Source organism: Branchiostoma lanceolatum, chromosome 8, assembly GCF_035083965.1.
Source record: "Branchiostoma lanceolatum isolate klBraLanc5 chromosome 8, klBraLanc5.hap2, whole genome shotgun sequence".
Lineage (NCBI taxonomy): Eukaryota > Metazoa > Chordata > Leptocardii > Amphioxiformes > Branchiostomatidae > Branchiostoma > Branchiostoma lanceolatum.
Window position 1 is genome coordinate 12801052 of NC_089729.1, and position 17455 is coordinate 12818506.

At 40.9% G+C, this 17455-nt stretch overlaps 1 protein-coding gene across 1 annotated transcript in view; it reads right to left on the minus strand.

Moving 5' to 3' along the window:
* The window catches only part of LOC136440644 (receptor-type guanylate cyclase Gyc76C-like), a 40822-nt gene extending 23811 nt beyond the window's left edge, over nt 1-17011 (minus strand). The window contains exons 1-16 of the mRNA XM_066436734.1: nt 16901-17011; nt 13913-14035; nt 13301-13435; nt 11762-11909; nt 10539-10709; nt 9956-10105; nt 9068-9275; nt 8860-8987; nt 7121-7275; nt 6547-6669; nt 4746-4895; nt 4143-4247; nt 2636-2707; nt 1926-2091; nt 1234-1383; nt 850-1021 (exon numbers count right to left, since the gene is read on the minus strand). Of these exons, the coding sequence (XP_066292831.1) occupies nt 850-1021; nt 1234-1383; nt 1926-2091; nt 2636-2707; nt 4143-4247; nt 4746-4895; nt 6547-6669; nt 7121-7275; nt 8860-8987; nt 9068-9275; nt 9956-10105; nt 10539-10709; nt 11762-11909; nt 13301-13435; nt 13913-14035; nt 16901-17011 (2267 nt within the window). The remainder of the gene's footprint in view (nt 1-849; nt 1022-1233; nt 1384-1925; nt 2092-2635; nt 2708-4142; nt 4248-4745; nt 4896-6546; nt 6670-7120; nt 7276-8859; nt 8988-9067; nt 9276-9955; nt 10106-10538; nt 10710-11761; nt 11910-13300; nt 13436-13912; nt 14036-16900) is intronic.
* Between the last annotated feature and the right edge of the window lie 444 nt (nt 17012-17455).

The window sequence follows — 17455 nt, forward strand, 5'->3', positions numbered from 1 at the left end:
CCATCATGAACAGGCACTGCAGACGTACCGGCCTGTCTATGGTGAGAACACTGCACATCATGACATCGCTGCCTCACTTAACAACCTGGGTAACGCCTGGATGAACCTTGGTGATCAGAGAAAGGCCGTCGGCTATTATGAACAGGCACTACAGATGAAGCGGAGTATCAATGGTGAGAACACTGCACACCCTGACATCGCCTACTCACCAACTTGGGTGTCGCCTGGAGTGACCTTGGTGATCACAGAAAGGCCACCAGCTATCATTAACTGGCACTACAAATAAAGCGGGTATCTTTGGTGAGAACACTGCACATCCTGACATCGCCTCGTCATTAAACAACTTGGGTAACACCTGGAGTGACCTTGGTGATCACAGAAAGGCCGTCAGCTATTATGAACAGGCACTACAGATGGGGCGGATTATCTATGGTGAAAATACTGCACATCCACACATGGCCAAGTCACTTCACTGCTTGGGTGCCGCCTGGAGTCTCCTTGGTGATCACAGAAAGGCCACCAGCTATCATGAACAGGCACTACAGATGAAGCAGATTATCTATGGTGACAGCACTGTACATCCGGTATCGTCACTGCATTTTCTCTCGGTGCACAATAAACGCCACCTAGCGATTTATGAACACACATGACCTCCATACCTTTCGTACACAGGTGGTTGACCTGCTGAATGACCTGTACACCTGTTTTGATGACATCATCAGCAACTTTGACGTGTACAACTTTGGTAACGGCTGGATGAACCTTGGCAAGGGTACACGACCCTTCGATCCCTATTCGACTAATGTTACCTAATACTCCATATATATATATATATGATTCTAAACTTACATGCCCCTTTTCATGGGTTTGAGAAGGTTTCTAATGGCCTTAAACTCCGGGCGAGACTCCGGTAGTTCCGCCCAGCAGATGTGCATGACGTCAATCACAAACTTCTCACAGTCCAGATGCTGGGTGTCCGGTCTGAACAGGTCCGCACCGGCTCGGACTTTCTCCACTATTTCTGTTCAACGGAGCCAAGAAAATAATCACTATATCACTATACCAATATACTTATTATTGCCATGTTAACTATAGCCGTACGTACGACTGAAATACATATAACTTACGAAAGTATGAAATTGTAATGAAAAAAAATAAACATAGAGATTATGTTTGGCCCTTCTACACAACTTTACGTCTATCGTCACTTGACATGCGCAATGGCCCTCTGACCTTTGGGGTCCTCTGCGCATGTGCCGTATGGACCCTCTCTGCCCTCGATCTCGTACAAGATGATACCAAACGCGTAAACATCGCCCTTTTGGGTCCCTTTGGCTTGAACGCTTGGACCACGTAACAGTTCAGGCGCTTTCCACAGAAGATCTAATGATGAATAAGAAACTGTTATGGAATCTACATCATGCAAACGGATTGAAAAAAGACTAATCCATTTCCCAGTTCTTAATGCGCATTTGCAGTCGTGATGCATTGTGGTCTAAGGTCAAAATTTAAGGTCAGGGTCAGACCTCAATGCATCACGACTGTACATGCGCACTAGGAACTATGAAATGGCTCATAGCTGCCGTGAACATGATTTAAATTTCCGACACTGCAGGCGTTTTCGGTCCCATTTGACTGGATTGGAGAAAAAAAATTAAACTTTAAAAAAAAAGAATGCTCCTGTTTTTTCCGTCCACAATACTCTCAAAAACAAACAACTTGGACGTCCTTTCCATCTTTATCAAGAATCAACGGTATTCACTATTCACGACTACATTTGTATTTATGTTTAGCAAAAGGGATATATTTTTTATTAGTTTAGAAATTAATTTTTAATTCTTAAAACCATTGATGCCGTATGAGTTTGAAAGCTGCTTGCTACTTCCAATCTGTATAAATATTTTTAAAAAAAAACACGGACGTACTTCGGTAGTACGCATGCTCGCCGGCGGCTTCGTCCTTGCTGCCGGCCTTGAACTCTTGCAGCCCGAAGTCCGTGACCTTGACCACCCAGCGACTGTCCACCACACAGTTGGACGACTTCAGGTTCCCGTGCGACTTCAGTTCGGATGAATGAAGGTAGATCATACCCTAATGTACACACAGTAATTGTGTTCGACAATTATGGAAAGAAAAAAAAGGAGGCACATCAATGCACACCTGCCATCGTTAGTGATGGTGGCCGATAAAGACTTCCTGGCAACTTTGACCAATTGCTGATATCACATCAAACAAGTACGTAGGGGAAAATGAGGCTATGTACACTAACCACCTTTAAACAGAGACGATGGGCAGTATAAACTTCCTGGCACTTTTTACCGTTTGTTGCGACATCACGTTAAACACGTATGTATAGAATGAACAGGCTGTCTAAATCAGAGCACACCAGTCGTCACTAAATAGTGACGGGGGCGATATAGAATTTTTGTCACTTTTGATCAATTGCTGACGTCATGTTATGTATGCATATGCTATCAAAAAGACTACCTACATCAAAGCACACTAGCCAGTACTAAACAGTGACGGAGGGCGATATGGACTTTCTTGCACGTTTACCTAATTGGTGACGTCATGTGTTCCTAATGATAAATTTACGAGTCGGTGCCATTTTCTAAGAAAAAACTAAATTACTTACCTTTAGTATATCTGTGACGATGGACGCTGTGAACATGGTGTCTAACTTGACGTCCGTATTCTCCAAAATGTCCTGCAGTGCAGAGAAACGACAATGGATCTAGATATCTCAACGCTTCACAGTAGCAAAAGATTAACCAATGAGAAATATCGTGCCATAATGTAGTGCATTCTTTCTGGGTCGAGGTTCGAATAGTTGATATCGCAGTATTTTGATATTACCCAGCGTGCATCCGAAGGATCTAGGAAGGTTGCAAGTCACTGAGACTGCGGAAACAATTCCAGCTAAAATCTTACTAGGTATGTAATTGTGTACCGGAATGCACCAGTTCCGAGTATAGTTACCTTCGCCGAGAAGTTTATGCATAGGGTAGCGTTTGTATGTTTGTTTGTATGTTTGGATGTTTGTAACGTACAGCATAACTCGAGAAGGCTTGGATGGATTGTCTTCATATTTGGTAGGTGGGTAGGTCTTGATGAGACGTGGAAATGATTAAATTTTGGGTCCCCTAGCGGCTTTTTACGGTACTGCAGCGGAACTTCCTGTTTTGATATCTCGTGTTCTGGACAAGCTATGGAACTGATTTTTGAGTGGTAGATAGCTCTTTGGACAGAGAGTAAGTGGTATGGGTTTTGGCCCCCTAGCGGCTTTTTTGGAACTGCAGGAGCAGGTTTAGGTTCAGACTTTGAAAGGGAATAACTCAATAAAGGCTTGATGGATGGTCATGAATTTTGGTAAGTAGATAGCTTGAGTGATGACGTACATGATTAGATACTTATTATGCAAATCAGTATCTAATTTGCATTATTAATAAGGAAAGTTTATACAGCCGCCAAATTCCAAGGTAGGACTCTGAGACATGTGACATATGTATCTGAGGAAGAGATAAATGTTAATAGATATCAACTATGCAAATGTGGACCTCACTTGCATTATTGATGAGAAAATACTATAAGTCAAGATGGGCTTGATGGATGGTCATGAATTTTGGTATGTAGATAGCTGACGTGATACTTTGTATGATTGGACGATGATTATGCAAATCAGATTCTAATTTGTATAATTAATGAGACAATATAAAAACCTGCTGTTTTCCATGATATGACTATTCAAATATGTGACATTTGTAACTGAGGAAGAGAGGGATGTTGATAGATAAAAAAATATGCAAATGTCGGCCCAATTTGCATTATTAATGAGTAACTATGTTAATTACATACAGGTAAATGATTGCAATTACATAGCTGTTGCATTTGGATGTTATGTGAAGGTGAACATAGTTGACTCAAATTATGCTGAGAAGGACCTCATTTGCATAATTGATGATGTTAGCATAACCTTCTTTGTTAAGCTTATACTTCGGACAACGTCTGTCATTTGGGTGAAGACGATCAACTAGTATGATTTATAATTGATGAGAGACACTCCTAATACGTCAGTCATAAAGGTTAAAACCATTTGGCGAAGGTATGAGGTCGTGGAACTCTAGTTGATAATGTAGCCGTACCGTTAGACTGCCTTTGGTGCAATATTCGGTGATGATGCAAATGTTAGGGGAGTCGACGCATGCGCCGATGAAGGTGGCGATGTTGTCATGCCGAAGGTCTTTCATCTGTAAAATAACAACGAATCAGAGCGACACATAGTGAGGAACACAAAAGCATAAATGAAAACAAGAGTAAAAAAAGACAATAAACAAAAAATGTATTTCTGTCCGATGGATGAATGTGTAGTGTATGTACAGACGTTATTATTACATATTAAGCACACATAACATATATTCTTTCTTAAAAGCATTTACGATTTAGAGTTTACACTATCTTCTTTAAATGATATTGCTAAAAAAAGTTTGCATGGGTATGTAATTATAACCATAAGATAATCTAAGGTCGGCTAAGTAGATAATAAAGTACATTGTGTACTTTTAAGTAAAAGGTTAAAAGCTTAAAAGATTATTGATATTGAGTAGCTCAACATTTAAAGCAAAGACAATGGTAGATGGACTAAGAGTAGTACATTGAAAATATAGAAAATGACAAACAAAAAATCAACTATGATATCCCTAAGGCTCCGCCCCTGAGGCGTTGAAAAAATTATCAGGCTTACTTACAAGTTTGAGCTCTTTTCGTACGCTTCTGGTTAGATCCACGTGGTTCTTATGGACCCATTTGATGGCCACTGAGGCTCCTTTGTAGTAGCCGACATGAGCAAACACCTGCGCAGTGTCGCTGTTCATCGTCAACTGGGAAACGTTCAAGTACTGGGAAAAAAACGAAATGTTATTCAATTCCTTTGCGAACGCAAACGTATGAAATATAGACCTTACAAGTGATCAACGTCGAAGTGTGACTTCATAGTTTGATTTTTTTTACTAGCCGCTATTGCATCACTGACCGACCTCATTGCCCCACCCATCTCAGTAAAAAGTTACAAAATGCAGAACAAAAAAATAGAAAGCTACACAATTTTACCTTTTTTCGAAATCGGTCGAACGACTATCTTAATGGACAGCTGGTATCGGTCTATTGCTTCCATGTTGAATGTTAACCTTTTGGTATTACCTTGCCCTATGGCCTATACGGGAGTGCTGAAAATTGTTCATTATCTGAAGGCCGAGTTTGAAGCTGAAACGTGAAGGTTTAGTTCGAGAAGGCCAGTTGAGAGTCACCATGCATCCCCGCAAGACACAAAGTACATCACTGTATCAGCAGCCATGGGAAATCCACAATATAGCTTTATTATCAATATCATATTAGACGCAACCAGTCGCATAGAGGCGGAACTATTGCTGTGAACTTTTTAAAGGAAACATTTTATTTCTGGGGAATCACTAAGAGGAAATGGAAAATGAGAGAGAGAGAAGCGAAGACGGAGAAAGAGGGTGAAGAGTGAGAGATCTACAGAATGCAAGACTGAAAGAAATGGGGAGAGAGAATTAGGTAAAGGTACTGAAAGAGACAGAGGGGAGAAGGTAGAGACAGACAGAAAGAGAGATAGAGTGAGAGAGAGAGAGAGAGAGAGAACGCGAGAGGGCTTTACTTACTCTGCTGCTGTTGTTTAGCCTACTCCGCATGCCCCGACGCACGATCTCCTTGAACTCAATCTTCCACAGCATCCTGGCTAGCTCAGACTCGTACTTGTAGTTTCTAACAGGGAAACAGGGACAATGGGCATATTTTGTTATCATAGGAGTATAATAATGATCATTACTAGTTATTTGCTACACATATATATTTTGACATTCTAGTACTAGCGACATAGCAATGAGTGACTTGAAGGTATGATAGTTCAGGACCAATGGCATCGTAGTCTAGTCCTAGGAATTTGGTATAAGCTTTCTTACAATATCTCTATTAATCATATCAAAATGCATGAGAAGACACTTAAAGTGGAAATTTGTTGTAATTTTTCCTACCTGTAAACAACGAGACCGATAATAAACAACAGCAGGCAGAGGCCTCCTATTACACTACCGGATATTTCCGCTGCAAAGTCTGTGGACAGTAGAACAACACACGGAACAATTAAACGTGTCAAACAAAATGTTTCTAATATCATGGATAGTATATCATTTCATAAGTTTATTTATTACTTCTAAGTAAGTATTATTTCATATAGGGTGTTGTGCACAGCCACAATACTGATTAGTCGAATACATTCAAATTGACCTGGCAACTTCCAGCTTCAACCATCCAACATGGCGGATAGTTATTACGTCATAGTCACGTGAGTGCAAAACACCTTGCCATAGTGTATTTCTCTAAATCTGGCTCTCTTTCCCATACACTCATTAATTCTTGGGAACAAACTTTCAGGTTTAGCCATCCAACATGGCGGACAATTATGACGTCATAGTCATGTGAGTGCGAACACCCCATTTATGGTACGTTATGACTTCAAGAGAGTTGAACTTTGAACTTTGCCACACCTGGTGGTGACACGCATCTTTGACCTCTGAACCCACATGGCGGCTCCACCAGAGGTGGACTCCCGCCCACCCAGTCTATCCCCTCAGGCGCCGTGATCTGAAACACCTGGAACATACAAGAGTTCGAAGATCTCATACCTCCGGAAAATATTAGCGTTAGTATGTCTTGTTGAATTGTAGTTCATCAATGATGCAAATAAGGTTTTCATCAACATTACTTGTGTCCTTTGATCACTTCCTGTCACTCTAGGGTGAACGTGACTGGCATATGGATAATCCATAACTGCGAAAACACAAAAAGACCCAAATTGCAAAAACAATACCTCCTCGTCAATTAGTAGCTTCTTCTATGAAAGTAGAATGTCAGCTGTCAGCCAAGGCCGACAAAAAGACTAATTCTTTTTCCAGTCACTCTGTGCAGAGCTTCTTGTAGAGGAAAAACCTAATTGCTTTCTCAAGTCAGTGTCCATTGTATTTCTAAATGCGCCCTATTCCAAACCATGCCGTGGCACAGAACGGAATTGCATGTTCCGGATTATGACAGTGTGTTTCCTTACCGGTCTACCGTCCTCCTCCCGGAATATGGCCACAGGTAGCAGACCGTACGTGTTGTCTGAAGTGACGGGATCGGTGAACGGTTTCAAGGCCAGTACTGTGATGTTAATCTCGGCGTCTCCGTTATGGTCTATGTACATCATATTCCCAAGAACACCTGCAGAACACATGAAACATGATAATTAAAGTCTCTCCCACGCCATATGGTACATAGGGCGGCACCCATATCTGTTTCTATAGTCCTTTGGCCACACACGGACCACATAAGGTCAAGTACTGACTGTAAACACGCTCATGTTGTAGTTGTGCTACAAGGTACACCTTCGCTACGAATACGTATAAAACGTAAATGATAACGTTGACCTTGCCAGAAAGCTACCAGCCCCTTCAAAAACATACGCTGGACCACGCTTTATAACAGTCTGTACGTACTGAAGGACCTGTCTCAATACTGTGCATGGCGTATACATATAGTGATCATGTCAGATAGCTTTTAGATATGAAATGTTGGAAATATATGTTGTCTTTTTTCATGGCATCAAGGAAGTATTCTATGCATTCGTGACTGTGCTCGGAAATGTACCTTTGTCAACATCATGTATATCAGTGCAACCTTGTTTGTATACAGCTAGATTTACATTCAAAATGGAGGGTATAAAACATTCGAGTAACAAAATCATATTAGAAATTATGACGCCAGCTTGGAGTTTGAAAAAAGGAAACGAGCTTGAGAAAAATACGAGAAAGCTGGAGCCTAATATTAATTGCAATTCTTCACACATCGCGCGCTGAAACCGCAGAAAGTTTGTCCGAATTGAGCATCATTTTCTTATATGGAATGGTAGAATTAGCGCCGATCTAATCTAATCTAATCCAATCCAATCACGTTTAGAAAGCGGATTACGCTTCCGCAAAGCCTTAGTCGCACTTTACGTACTCAGGTCGAGTCTATATCACCTGACGAGCCATAAATTATGATGTGACATCAGTTAATTTCCTATCATTGCATCGCCGAGGATTAAATGATTTTCGAGATTACCTCTTGATCCGCAATTACCCTATTTCAGCTTGCAATTACCAAGAAAATGACAAACTACGGCGAAGAGGAGGATTGTATGGGGGAAACAGTGCGTGGTCACGTTCTGAGATATGTACTTTATCCTATGGGATTTCTCTATCTATGAGAAGGTCGTATTGGTGAGTAAGGAAGGTCATAGTTGTTCTGACAGACTGGAGGGGGCTTGAGAAGGTAAACAGAAGTCCAGTGGCAAAAACACGACCAGATTTATGACGTCACTATATGTCTTCCTGCTGATGAGGAACCTAGAACGATCGAAGAGAGCAAACATCACAGTTACGTTGGCGCAGTAGAGGGAGGACACCTCTGTAAATAAACAATCAATGAACTATCGCTCTGGACATGTGACTTTATGCAAGTGTGAGTCAAAGGTTAGTGGAAGTTGATATCGACCCCCGCCCCGGACGAGAGAAAGTTGGTGCACCCATCTTTTTTTTTCTGGGACCATGTAGCTAGAATTCTGGATTATTTTGACCCTGAGTACTACTAACGTGCAAGAAATATTTGGTCAGGCTACCTGGCGAAGGCTAATATTATTACATGTATTAGAAACGAACGGAACTTTGGTATCACATGTATTTCGACCGCTTTTGTATTTTTGTTTGCGTTGAAACGATACTTAAATCATGATGTCGTTTAAAGCTTTAGTCTGATATGTCTTACTTTCGTACTGCCTCCTTATGACGTTCTTGATGATGGCCTGTCCGTCTGTGACACTGCCGCCCTTCTGAATGGTCCTATGGAGCGCATGCGCGTAGATCATGACGGAGTCGTACAGGTAGGCCGCCGTTCTAGGGATCTAAAAACAACAGAAATTTTCCAAACATGAAAACAACAACCACAGCAACATCGCCCTTCTTTGTATTCCTACGCTGTTTTGTGAGTTCTTGTTATGCTAACCAATAAGCGTACCCGTCTAGTCAGTTGTGAGGAGAAGTTGAAAGGCGGCTCTTTGCTCTTCTGGTCAACCTCCCTCTCGAATAGGGCGTAGTCCGGGTTACTTGGTGGGGAGGGCACGAGCACCAACACCGAGCGGTACGCCTCAATTATACCCTCCCGCAGGTCAGCTTCAAATGGGCCTGAAAGACACAACGGAGTTTTTTCAATCACTTTTCATATCAATGAACCAAGCAGACGCTGGTGTCTTTCATTTGCATTTCAACTTTTTGTATTTCAAGAGTACACAGCGCGGTCTATCTTTAGTGATAAGTGTTATGTATTCTCTTCTGTGATGAGCTATACGCATACCAGAGAATTTTGTTGAGAGGGTAAGAAGATAATCTAGATGATCGAAAACGCTTGGACCACGATTAACTGAAATGCAATGATGTCACGTGAAAAAGATCTATAGTAACGACATGGTCTTTATTTTCGCAAAACCTTGTATCATAAACATTAGTGCATGTAGATATGACTAAAACGGGCGTGGTCATAAAACAAAAAATGAATTGAAATTAAAGCCAGTAGTAAGTTCTCTGTCAAATCTCGTGCACCATTTTGGAATCCGTCTCTCGCGAGACAGGCTATACTCTCGCGAGAGACAGATTCCAAAAATGGCGCATGATTTCCAAATGCATCAGCCTTTGGATACTGTTCCACATCTTATTCATTTCCAAAAGAACTCAAAATATCACAACTGCACATAGTTTTGCATTATTTTCAACATGACAGGAAAGATGTGATCAGCACCAGGGTTTCAGCACCCAGGAAAGCACCAATACTCGGAGATTGGAAATTTCTACATAGATTATGTTCTGACCTTGCATGAGACTCTGTGGATAGTCACGGTTGTACTCTTGATCCAATTCGACGGTTATTACCATGTACTCTCCCTCAACCAGCAGGTCCATCTCATACAAGTAGTGCGCAAACTCCAACGCCTCAAAGTACTTCCCCAGAACTATGTATACTGGAATGTAGAATGACATAACAGAACACATAATCTTGAAATAATTGGAAAGTTGTGCTTATCAAGAAGATGGTTTGAGAGACAGTTTGACTGTTTTGTCATATGATAAGATGACTTTATTTCATACGGAAGAAGACAGCAGATAGGTGGTCGAAACATCTGCAGAGAAGAACAATAAGGTTGTGTACATACGAAAAGTAGTATGTTGAATATGACTTCATAGTATTTATTGGTCAGTTGTACCTTAGAAAAGTTGCATTTAAAAAAGGTACAATGTTTCGAAATGTTTCAAATTTTTAATTTTCGATAAAAGCACCCAAGAGACGAAAATATAATTCATCTTATTATCACTAGTAGGCCTACCTGGACGTTGAAAAAGATAGCAACTCGGACCTACTTAGAAAAAAGATAGCAAAATGAGATAGCGACTTACTCCTAGTATCGATGTATGTCTGGTCTACTATGGTGAATAAAGGGTCCCTGCCGTCCTCTCCTTTACTGATCCCAGGTAGGTAAGGATGGGCGAAGTCCATCTGGAAGGCGATGGTGATGTTGTTGGACGGCAGGATCTCCCACAGGTTGGCAGCAACACTTTTCCACGTTTCTAAATGTTTAGATATAAGTCGTTCACAGTTGGTTTGGATCTACATTGAATTTTGTTCAAATCGAATTTCAAGTTGGCGCCGTTTACATTGACTTTTGTTGAATTGAGTTAAGTTTAGATTTGGGTCAAATCAAATCTAAATCAGGATCCTTTACATTGAGGTTTGTTCAATTGAATAGATTTTGGTCAAATCAAATTCAATCAGTGTAGTTCCCACTGAGGTTTGCTGAATTGAATTTAGTTTAGTTAAGATCTTGGTCCAATCAGATTTATATCAGGGCCGTTCACATTAAGCTTTGAAACATTGGATTCAAATTTGATTTTGAATCAAACAATTCAAAACTGTCTTACTTTGCGAAGAGTGCACGACCAACATCGGATTTGAATCAACTTCGTCTCAAACAACCTCATGAGACAGCTGGAAAACGAACCGATTCGAATCCAATTTGGACCGTTTACGTTCGGAAAATCTAACCAGTTTGAAATGGATTTCAAACTAAATCAAATTCAACAAACCCCGGTGTAAACGAGGCCCAAGATTTCCTTCTTCCCACTAGTTTTTGCTGTTTTTGTTTTAAATAATGAGGATGTTTCTATGTTTCATTCTACTCAGGTGAATGATCTTATGGTATTCATCCCGTTCTAGTTTATTTCATCCCATTATACTAATGGTCATCTCTCATCCCCTACTTGGGCAAAAACTCCGTGCAAATGATAACAGCCATGTTTCCCCCTGATGTGCATTGAACCACACAGAATACGCATTATGGAGACATCTTTGTAAGTCCACTTAGCATTCCCATCGCCACGCGAGGCTAAAAGGTCGCTATCATGGGATAAAGAGGGTTTACTAATATCATGGGAGGTAAAAGTTTCTCAGGAAATCGTTCAATTTTCCAATCCCAGCCACCTTTGTACATCAAAACGCTACTCAAGCTAGTGATGTGTAAATCCTAATAAAATGCTAAGGGCAAAAAAGGGCTCTCCCTAATTCAAGAAGCATGTTCTTCTCGCTGAAGATTCATCCAAGACGTGTTGACCTTGATACTGACCTGTCTCTGACACCACCAAGGTCACGTTGTTCCAGCCGAAGTTCTCCAGCAGGGCCAGGATGGAGTTGCAGACTTGCGTGTCTGGCGGCAAGGTCCGTGCGAAGGTTGGGTACTGTGACTTATCTGACACTGGGTACTCTGAACACATCTTAAACAGCAAAGAAAAGTGGGTAAAGCAGAAACCCTCAACTCAGGTGAAGCATGATTTCTTTCTATCAGCTAGAAGTAGCACAATGCGGCGTCGCTACGGCTGACGTTTTCAGACAAACACACCAGATCGATATTTTTTCGATACGTTTGTTGGGTTATTTTGCTTCTAGAGGTTTAACACCTATACATAGGCCACTCGGCTTTGCGTGCCCACCCGAAAGGTAAAAGACAACCCCAACCAACGGCGCCCTATAGGGATTTGCTCGGAATCCACGGAGTTTAGAATTATCCATATGGAGATGCAATGGGTTGCGTACACCACAATGGCAGACTAACTTTAACATATATATCAAATCCGCGATGTGCATCGAAGGAATTATCAATTAGTTCGCGGCTGAACAACTCCACAACCTAAAACTAAAAAGTACTAAATACTACGAATCTACGACCGTTTAAGTTAAATAGCTAACGTTGACTGCAACGGCTCTGAATTTCAAACTCTACTATCTCTAAAGCTGCAAAGATGAAGTAGAAATGTTTACAGTCGCTTGTCAATAGAACTAGCCTTAGAGCTATCATTCTAGACCGCTGCAGTCTCATCAAATAGTGTCAGATAGCAGGCACACTCTATTCCGCTTCAAAGCGGCTGTATTGAGAAGTGGTGAGCTTTTGCTTCATCCAAGCACGGCACAGTATCCTCCGCCCCCGTAAGGTGATATCTTATACAGAAAGCTTCCTGAAACCACATTGCTTTATTTTAAATTTATCATTAGAGGGCAGAGGTCTAGAAATTTTACATTACATGAACCATCCGATATTCCTTTCATCGCAACACAAACAGCTATCGAACATCTTCATCCGTTTTGAAACTAAGATTATTCAAGATAAGAAACGCCGTGTTGGTTCAGATCTTAAGAACGTGACCTGTCAAGTATACTCTGCGATTGAGGTCTAAGTTTGTAAGATGTTCCTAAGTGCTTAGAGACCTGCGTAGCAATATAATTCTATTGGTTAAGTAACAGTAAAGGTCTTGTGAACAGGCAACCGACGTCACTACACATGTATACATATAAATCAATGTGTTTCCATTTGGATAACTTGTAGATGATTTTGCTTGGCATATTTTATATCTTCTTTATAACGCTTTATATTCACACCTCGTTTTTTTGATTGAGAAAGTGTAATTTATCAAAATGAATGAGAAATTAAGCGCACGTGCATTCAGATTCATTACAAACTGTAATGGGCATGCTAATGCTCGGGTAGTACATTCATGACAACGATCCATTTGATTGACTCTGCTAAATAAGCCAACAATATGCAATAGAGTCTTGTTTTGTATATTCGCATTCGCAGGTGTAAAGAATTCTAGCAGAGAATTCATCTTACGTAAGATATCATGGGGACGTTCCACGATGCCGCTATCCGCGCTTCGGTGGTGCACGTCTCCCCCGGGCCGAAGAACGCGACCACCCCGTCCCGCCACTGGTCAGTCAGGGCGCGGATCGAACCGTCTTCATAACCCTGGGCGTACACGGGTTAAACAAGACGTGTGACAATGGTGTTGAGTAATAAAATCAATAACAACAGCAGCTTTAGTGCAAATTGAACTCAACCTGAGACTGAGGTTCGCAGGGCACATGTACAGCTTCAGGAACAGCAAAGAAGTGGTGTCCAGCTTGCTGCTCTGGGTACCTCGGCACGGGAAGAGCCGCCTCTCAGCTTCATAGCTGTACTACAGAAGGACACTGGCCTACCCTCTGAGTCTTTTGAGAGGGCAATGGAGGACATACGATTCTGGGCTGACAGAGTGGTTCGAGTGGCGGAGGATGTCTGACACTCGATATAAGTCAGTAAATTCGTGATCAAGGGCTAATTGCAGTACATCTATCTAACATAAATATGATAGGATGGCAAATACAATGATATAATAGAAAAATTAGTTCCTATACTAATTTGATGCTGAGGTATATTCATAGTATGAGAAGGAAGGGTATCTACCTCTGTATTATTCCAGACAAATTCTAGTGTCGTGTTGGGCAGCAGGGCCGGGTTTCTGTTGACGTCATCAACGGCAAGTGTCATGGCGCCCGAGATAACCAATCCGGGATTGGAGAAGCTCACCTGAAATAGTTTGAAATAACGTTAAATACTTGTAAAAACTGGTGCCAACGAGTCTTATAACTTATAACTCTTTTATATATTTCTCCATGTTCTATGAGGCGCAATAGCTATAGCTACTAAAACAGCCAGTTTGGAAGTATTCATTTATCTAAGTATCAAAACAAAGTCACAAACAGGAACCCGCCTGCAGTTCCAAAAGATATCTGCAAAGTTACCAAAACTTTTATCACTTCTTCCTGTGTCCAAAACTCTACCAACGACCCAAAAACAATGATCATTGCATATTAATGTGTGTAACGAAATATACAAAAAAACGAAAGTTTCACTGCGTCAGCAAGGGAAGCCATTTGGAGGCCAAAAATCCTAATAATTCATTCAGTAGTGTGATTCTTAAACAGGTTTTGCAGCTTCGACTTCGCGTTATGTCGAGCCAAATAGGTCGATGCACGGTCTGACTAAGACAATACGAAACTCATTATCTTATTTTTCTTTCCGTTGTAATCCTGTTAATCAAATGCAATCTAGTATCCTTTGTCATAGTGAACCTGTATGTCTCGTTATGTCACATATTTTTTTTGCACAGTCTACAATTATTTACAGTCATGGTGGACCAGACATACATGTAGCCTTGTGGGAAATTCAGAGAAAGACGGACTCTTAAGCTTTGATTTTTGACTCCTTGATTGCCGAAGTGGTCGAGATATGTTGCTTTTATATCCAAATAGAGTAATTACCTTCGCCAAGAAGGTTATGCAGAGGGTAGCGTTTGTTTGTGTGTTTGTGTGTAACGTACAGCATAACTCGATAAGCCTTGGATGGATTGTCTTGATATTTGGTAGGTGAGTAGGTCTTGATGAGACATGGAAATGATTAGATTTTGGGTCCCCTAGCGGCTTGTTACGGTACTGCAGCGGAACTTCCTGTTTTGATATCTCGTGTTCTGGACATGCTATGTTTCTGATTTTTGAGTGGTAGATAGCTCTTTGGACAGGGAGTAAGTGGTTTAGGTTGGGGCCCCCTAGCGGCTTTTTTGGGGACTGCAGGAGCAGGTTTTGCTTCAGACTTTGAAATGGAATAACTCAAGAAGGGCCTGATGGATGGTCATGATTTTTGGTTAGTAGATAGCTTGTTCTTTTTAAAGACATCCTTGAAGCTATGTCCGCTGCCAGATGCTGCACGGCTAACAAGGACGCCCTGTCATAATAACAACTGCGCATTGATTTTTTTAAATATCAATAATAACCCCACAATTGGCGTTGATTTTATGTCACATTTCCTATGGCAAAGATTCGGGTCACCTTTGAACTATTAATCCATATTTTGTTGCTCTCAGTTTTTATCAATTTTGCGAACTATCTATACATCACGGCAAGCATGTACAGGTGTTGTCTATTGGCAACATGTGTGCATTGTACAGATCCGGGTAAACTTCGAACACTTGTTAGAGGTTTTACATGTGTTTTTGTCGGCGCATAAACTCCTGATAACAATGTGTCAATCAATGTCCCCTTATTTTATATTGTGTTGGCAGCTTCAAATATTAACCACACGAGGCACCAACACAAATGAATACTATTATGTAGTTCATAATTTCACAAATATCGTAAGTTGCTATTTACATTGGGTCACTTGCATTTTGTATGCGGTAAAATCAGAAAATACAGTTTGCTTGTCTTAACATTGGAATCAAGATGTGGGGTTTGGGGGAATAATTCCTGTAGAATATATTCAGTACCAAAAATGCCTTTAAGTGATCTTATAGCATTCACATAAAAAGTTTTAGGACAATTTGTCTTGATGCATCGTGTTATTCAATTGTTTTTGAATTGGTTTGTTTAATCGTTTTTGTAATGCCATATATTCACTGTTTTGTGGAATATATTACATTTTGGATTTTATTTTGATCCATGATATAAATCCCACAATAAAAGTTAAGGGGGGGGGGCGATTTACATGAAGTAATATGTATTACATGTCCTAAGGAACGAGAAAGAAATTAGTAGTGGCAAAGCATTCACCACGATATACTGATTCATAACAATGTTGGGTTATGACAGTCTATTAAGCCCTTCCGTGAAATTGCATGTACATGTACAATAAGTGTCTAAGATTAATCAATATTCCATATGGTTATTGTTAATAGGCCGAAGCCATCGGTAGGATGTTCCTGTCAATAAGAATCGTTCACTATTGACAGGATGTTGCTGTCAATAAAAATTCTTTTGGTCCTCTCATAATGACAATGTTGTGAATAACATCTATCAACACTACCCTTTCCCCTGTCCCTGTTAAGGTTACGTGTAACCTCAGTTTACTTTAATCTTGCGCAATTTCAGTTAAGGTTTATTGAGGTAAATTCATTGTATTTTAGTAATATTAGTAATATCTATGATGCGCTGCATTCAATTCTAATTTTCATTGTATTTAGATAATCGTAGTGGTAGAGGACTCCAGGAAAATTGATAAGTACGTGATTATAATTTCACTAAAATAGAGATTCACAATAAGCAAACAAACAAACAAAAATTTCACGGTTCTTGGTGGCAAATGCGCTAGATGTTGGCACATGGGCAACCAAATCCTTAGTGTTTTTTTCGACACACTTTTAGACAGATTAGCCGAAGATGCTCGGTGGGCGTCACTCCACCGTCATGGTAGAATATCGTGTTATGTACCTTTCTCAAGGACACAACGTCGGGGCAAGGTGAGCATCGAACCCGTTACCTATTGGTTCTGAAACCAACGCTGTAACCGTTGCGCTACACCGACGCCACAGCAAACAAACCGTGAACACAAACGACGCTTTACATGAAAAATCTGCCGTGTTAAATCGAAACATTTTTTACAGTAAAGGTCATGACTTACCACGTTGTCTGTTGTGATCAACAGTCCCAGCTTGACGCCTCCATTTGGTACGACACACTCAGCACAGAACATCACAAAAATCAAGAGCACAGACACAGTGTTTGTCGCCATTGTTAATCCGTATTGTCCGCCTAGACACTAAACTGTATATGAAACATCTTCGGCTCTTTACGCTAGTCACCTTAATCAATTCGTTACAAGAACGACGGGGAAGCAGACTTCATAGCGCTGGCGACATTCGACGGTGCTTTAGAGCAATTTGCGTCTGGAGAAAGCATCTGTTAAGTCCGCAGTGGAAGACATGAATGCTTTAGATCTTTTAACATGGTCTGAAACGGTGAACCTCCACAGGTCATAACCTCGGGTTCTTAATAGAATAGCTTTGCATCAAAGAAACGTGATAATGTCCAACCTGCCGCGACGTTTAGTAGCATTCGTCTTTCATCAAATGCAATGGGGAACACGACACTGCTGCCTCTTTAAATTCAACACTCTCTGGTGGTCTCCGCATACGGTTGCGTAATATCTACCCGCGGTGGCATCTTTCTGTTGATG